Source organism: Sceloporus undulatus, chromosome 6 (assembly GCF_019175285.1).
Source record: "Sceloporus undulatus isolate JIND9_A2432 ecotype Alabama chromosome 6, SceUnd_v1.1, whole genome shotgun sequence".
NCBI classification, from domain to species: Eukaryota; Metazoa; Chordata; class Lepidosauria; order Squamata; family Phrynosomatidae; genus Sceloporus; species Sceloporus undulatus.
In genome coordinates this window covers 161,075,892-161,082,365 of record NC_056527.1, presented here as the reverse complement: position 1 = coordinate 161,082,365, position 6,474 = coordinate 161,075,892, and the positions used below count along the sequence as shown (strand labels likewise).

At 39.5% G+C, this 6,474-nt stretch overlaps 1 protein-coding gene across 5 annotated transcripts in view; it reads right to left on the bottom strand.

The window, feature by feature from the left end:
* Positions 1-6,474, bottom strand: part of ADAMTSL3 (ADAMTS like 3) — a 221,016-nt gene that overhangs the window by 113,117 nt on the left and 101,425 nt on the right. Inside the window, exons 1-2 of one of the 5 annotated variants that reach the window (XM_042475406.1) lie at positions 5,379-5,447; positions 5,139-5,254 (exon numbers count right to left, since the gene is read on the bottom strand). The exons of 3 other annotated variants lie outside the window; for them this stretch is intronic. In XM_042475406.1, the coding sequence (XP_042331340.1) occupies positions 5,139-5,201 (63 nt within the window). In that variant the 5' untranslated portion in view covers positions 5,202-5,254; positions 5,379-5,447. Of the gene's footprint in view, positions 1-5,138; positions 5,255-5,378; positions 5,448-6,474 lie in introns of those variants that run through there. One more of the 5 variants, XM_042475405.1, reaches the window with a different exon arrangement.

Here is a 6,474-nt window from a genome sequence, read left to right as displayed (position 1 = left end):
TGCTAAATGAAGCCAAGTCATATTGGCAAAGGCACAGCTGGCGTCTTGGCATATATATATATATATATATATGTGTGTGTGTGTGTGTAAAGATTTATGCGGAAATGGCTTAAATACATTTTTTTCTACGAATAGGACCCATAAGGATTATCTTAAACACTTCCATATTCTGCACATCATAGCATTATAATGAAACATTATATATAGAAACAGAAATATAAAACATAGGGCTTACGAAACACTGAAAAATCTCAGCGGGCGCCATATAAGGCATAGCTTATATCGTTCATTTTGCTGAGATAGCCATAAAAACATCTTAAGGCATACATATACTTTTATTTTAAAAGCAAGCAGGTGAACAACACTGGTTAATAACCCAAGAAAATGCTTTAACTGGTAACTGCAAATTCATTTTATGACTGAAATATTATTATTATTCTGGGACCTACTTATTCTACTTGACTCTACTGAACTTTACTGTTCTGCTCTTACAAATCCAGATGAAATCAATTTCATGGTAAAACTATTCTTGTTCTTTTAATTAAAATGACATACATATTAAAGCTAGGTTTAATTTATATTCTACATTTGGATTTGAGGAGAATAAGGTACAGTATTATGGAGCAAAACTGACTTTGCAGATAATGAATTCTGTAAACCTATATATGACAGGTTGAGTCCCCCTTATCCGAAATGCTTGGGACCAGAAGTGTTTGGGATTTCAGATTCTTTATTATTTTGGATTTTGAAATACCTGTATTTGTAAATACATCCATAATGAGATATCTTGGTGACGCAAGTCTAAACCAGTTATAAATCCACCTAACTGTAGCATTTTACCAGATTTTTTTGCAAGCATATCATGGAGGACCTTATCAAAGGCCTTACTGAAATCAAGATACAGTACACTACATCCACTTCATTCACTTTGTCTACCAAACTTGCAACTCTATGGAAAAAAAGAGATACGATAAATCTGGTATGACTTGTTCTTAAGAAACCCATGCTGACTTTTAGTAATCATGGCATTCCTCTCTAAGTCCTTACTGACTGTTTAATGATCTGTTCTAGAATCTTTCCTGGTATTGATGTCAGGCTGACTGGAGGGCAATTATTTGGGTCCTGTTTTTCCCCTCTTGTTGCCCTTCTCCAGTCTGCAGGGATCTCTCCTGTCCTCCAGGAAATATTAAAAAATTATTGTCAGTGGTTCTGACAATTATTTCCACTAGTTCTTTCAATACCCTTGGATGTAGTTCATTTAGCCTGGGAGACATGAATTCATCCAGAGTATCCAGGTATTCCTGTACTACCTCTTTATCTATTCTGTGCTCCATTTTACCAACTGCATTATCTGCTCCATTTCCTTCAGGTTGAGCACTGTTCTCCTTTTCAGAAAAGACTGAGGCAATAAAAAGGTATTGAGTAGTTCTGCCTTTTCTCTGTCCGGTCATCATTTTGCCATCTTCTCCATGCCGTGACTGTACCATTTCCTTATTCTTCCTTTTACTACATATATATAACCCCAAAATCCCTTTTTATTGTTTTAAGCTCTCTAGGAAGCCTGAGCTCATTCAGTGTTTTAGCTTTTCTGACTTTCTCCCTACTTGAGCTGGCTATTTATTTGAATTCTTCTTTGGTGATTCCCCTCTTTTTCCCTTCTTTGTGTATGTCCGTTTTGAGTCTTAGCTCAGTTGGAAGTTCTTTAGACATCCATCCCAGTTTCTTTAGACACCTCCCATTTTTCATCCTCATTGAAACCTTTGGACTGTTTCCCTTCAACATCTCACTTGTAATAAACTCTCATCCTTCAGAAACACCTTTCTCTATTAGTATTTCTGAACATGGGACTGCTGTCAGTATCTCCCTGTGTTACTGAAATCAGTTTTATTAAAGTCTAGAATGCATGTCTGAGTATGCTTGGCTTCCCCTTTCAGCTGTATAACAAACTCCAGGAGAACATGGTCACTTCCACCTAAGGATCCCACCAGTTCTATCCCATTAACCAGATCATCACTATTAGATAGGATCAGATCTAAAATAGTGATCCACTAGTTGCCTCTTCCATTGGCAAAGGCTGAACCGAACCAGCCAATGGCCATAAGCAAAACCAAACATAGAGAAACAGGTTCCACACAATGCTGCTGCAGCAGCAGATAAAAAGAAGTATAGTTTTGGCAGGAAAACACTTCTATAGCGTTGCTGGAGATGGGCAGAGTTACTGCCAAATAGCTTCTACATGATTCTAGAAGGTTCTTAATGGTGCACTGAGCAAGCATATGATAACTCATTAGTGTGAAGCACAGAGGCCATGAAGAAGAATCTACAAAAATGTAAGCTATAAGCTATATTCCAGATACAATAAATTATATTCCAGATAAAAAACTGAACATGCATCCTTCCTCCACCAGCTTCTAATCTAGAAATCAAAACCTGACCTTATTGTAAAGAAGATCATACATTCCTATAAAGAGGGAGAGGAGAGAAATACAGTAAATAACAAAGCATTCCTTGAATACTTAAAGCCTTAAATCTGTAGTCTGGTTTCTTACAAAAACATGTACACAGAACAGTCTCATTAATTTCTTCTTTTTTTTTTTCTATATCTTCCTATTGGGCCTGCTTTGTTGCTTTTGAAAAATAGCATGCCAGGCTTTGTACATGTGATCTCAAATGCAGTGACTTTTTCAATGAAATGCTTTCACATTTTTGATCTTCAGAGGCAGTGATGGAAAGGAGAAAACAGAGGGCTGCCCTGCTAATGTTACTCCTACAGTACAGTGTGGACCCTATCGCATGGGGCTAAAACAGCGGCTTACCTTTCCGAAATTCAGTGCTAATTCGGGAGGTATCTGGGTCCTATCACACAGAAATCGCCACCGAATAATCATCCCAGATGCAGCCCGGGTCATCTAAGCTGCTTCCATGGTCCCTTTTCAAAAATGGAGGCTTCTGACTTCTAAAAATGGCCCGCTGAAGCAGCTGTGCCAACCTAGGCTTCATTAAGATGGACCTGGGTGGTGATTTCGTGGTGATTTCTGTGTGATAGGACCTGGCTGCCTCCCAAATTAGCACTGAATTCAGGAAAGGTAAGTCGCTGTTTTAACCCCATGCAATAGGGTCCTGTGTAAGCCACTGAGGGGGACAGTAGAAGAGAACATATCTTGCATGCAGTTATCTCAGGTTCAGTTTCTGATATTAGCAGGGAAGGTTGGGAAAGACCCCATTTCAAATCTGTTACCAGTAAGCGTAGACAACGGTAAGCTAGATGAAGCAATAGTCTGACTCTGTACAAGGCAGATTCCTATGTTGTAACTGGAATCCTGGCTAAAGATTGGTAGAGATAATCCATTGTATCACAAAGATCCCAGATTCAATCCCTGAAGTGGGCAAGGTCAGGTTACAGATGAGACCCATGCTGTATATGCAAGAAAGAATGTGTTGATGAACACAATGGTTTTGTACACTGCCACAATTTCTGCCGGAGAGCTTGCGCCACACCAAATTTAAATGTAATTCACAGATGTCCATGCAAGATGAAGTGGGACAAGACAGGTGGGTTTTACTTGCGAAAGAGGGAGCAATTAAGAATAACATCCGATATCTTTGGGGGGGGGGATTGTGCTTTGGACTCTGCTCACCGCATGACTTGTTCCACTGCCTTATGCCAACAGTTTCCTCTATTATACAGCTCAGGCATTATAAAATCCATCCAAGGAAGGGGCCAGGGAAGGATTGCAGCAGTTAAAGGTCTTTTTTTACAAGCCTCGTGTTGTCTTGCTGGAGAAGCCAGTTGGCATCAACCAGTTTCATAAAAATGGGCGAGGAGCTGGGTTGTTTTATGGGAGATTAAAATGATTCAATACATCCACTAAGCCGAACCTCCCCTTGAAGGGTGTAACTCTCATATTTTAGAACAGTATACCACCACTGAGTCCAGAAAGCACAGATTATATCTACAAACAGGACTACGTATACATCATGATTTCATCTGATCAATTATATCTTATGGTTCCATTATTTAAGATTGTTTTAGCAGGTTTTAAATTGTCTGGTTATTCATTAATAATCTATTTAATATGTTTTAATATATTGCTATTGCTTGTTGTTTTAAATGAATGCGATTGTAAAGCAACCTGAGATCTTCAGATACTGAGTGGGATATAAATAGTTTAACAAATAAATAAACTTGGAAACATTTTTGGGCTACACTTCTTGAAACTTCAGTCAGCATAGGAACAAGGGAGAGGGGAACACTGGGAGCTGCTATCCAAAAAGTAACTTTTACAATTCTGCATGATTCCATGAGGGTGCAAAGTATTAGCACATCCTGCATACCCTGGACTGTGTTTTGGGGTCCCCATATTTTAATATCTCATATCTGGAGATAGCATGTTTTTGAGATATCGATGACCTTTCAAGAACACTAGGTCAGGTTCTCAGGAGGAAAAGAGCATGTCCTGAGGCATGTGCACATCCAGGTAATCGGACAATTAATTAATGGGAGTATTAATTGCTCCTTCCTTCCCCAAGTAGAGATAATCCATTGCATTACAAAGGTAATCTGCATTTCCATTTGCAACTTGAGACAAAGGATCTCTTTGCACTCAAAGCAGTAGGCCAACTTCTCTGCCTACACCCCTTGTGTTCCCAGCCAAGCTTCCCTGTCCATCCATCCTGGGGATATCCTGAACCAATCACTGCTTTGTCACACTAAAATTAAAGCCATCATCCAGTCCAGAATCCCAGAGGACCTGATGACTAAAAGATATCGAACTTCTTCACACAGGAGGGAAGCATCATTAAATCGTAATTAAATCATGCTAATCGTGCAACCAGGGGGAGAAATTATCACACCCCTGCGCGCTTGTCCCATTCATGTCCTGTACATAAACAGTAATGGATGTGTCATTGATTAATAACGGAAACTCCCATTATTGACCATTACTGTCAGTTAATGTCCATTACTGTTTACACACGGGACACGAATGGGAGAAGCACGCAGGGATGTGATAATCTTCCCCACAATCATGCTATTAGCTTGATTTAATCACAATTTAATGACACTTCCCTCTCTTTCATTAATCAGGTCTTCAACATTAACTTAATTGCAGCTAACAGCAACAAAACTTTGGGCTCACCTGAGATATTTTGCTGCCTGGGGTAAAGAAACAAATGTTCTTTCCCAAGTCAAGGTCTATCATCCAGATATTCTGACCCTTGGGACAGAAAATCCCTCAAGCAGCTCTCCCCTTTTCTTGAGACAAAAATAAAATATCAACATATTAAATGATGATTTTTCTATCCTTTCACAACACTCAGATCTATTGCGTAAACAGGTGCTTCATGTTGTCCAGTGCGGTGGCCCTGAGAAAACTTACATGACAATAATGGACAACTCCTTGGTTTGGGATTTTCTCCTCCTCCTAACTTCCTGGAAAGCTCCGTGACTCCTGACACCTCCCTAACATCTTAATGGCTCTACTTGGCATTATATCTTGTTTCCTATCTTGCTGAGACTTCTTCTCTTGGCTTGCAGTCCTCTCCTAGCTATGGTGCAATCTTATTTCTCAGGCTTCAATCCAGGACACATTCCTTATTCCAACGCTGAATTAATTCTTGGCCCAAATTGTGATTCTGATTCTCTGCACATCTTGGCTCTAGATTACTCAACAACAACATAAAGCAACAAAGCACTTTACCAATATAATATACGCACAAAACATTTTTTAGAAATCGGGGGGGAAAGATATGGAAGATAATGCACAGAGCTCCTAACAGACAGTTTTGCACAGGACAAGAAAAATACTGAAGGCAATTTATTTTACGAACTGCTCTATTCAAAGACACACAGATCATTTCCAGATCTCTGACAAAAGATATAACTGTTGCATCATAAGAATGGGAGTTTTGCTCCAAAATGAGTAGCTAAGTGCATGTATTCCCTAAAACCTCTCACACAAATGTGGAAAGGCACTCGAAACAATGATATAAGACTCAGATAGAAGAGGTTGTAAAAAGTAAAGGAAAAACATAAGAATATATTTGAATATGAACATATCATGGGAGTTAATCCCCTTGAATGCATAAGAAATGGTATGAAAAGCCACTGGCTGAAAGAAATCAGTGACCTAGACGCCAATGCTTCACTGGCAAAATACAACCTCTTTCTCCCTTCTATAGCACCTATCACAGCTAAGCCATTAGCGGTCACTGTGTGGGAACTATGCGCTGGAAACCAGCCCATGCAAGGTGGCAGAGCCAAAAGATACTAGAAGCCAAAACAAGCTACAGTCAGCAAAGTTTATTATTGCCCAAGTAACACAGCAGCTTGAATAAAACAACTTTTACAACTTTTCCATGTCTGAGGTCTAGAACGGAGGGGGGATCACTCATGAGTAAGCATGGAAAAGACATTCTGCCTGGTATTTGCGGAGAGGCTGGGATCAGACACTGTCAGGATTGAATTAATTCTGC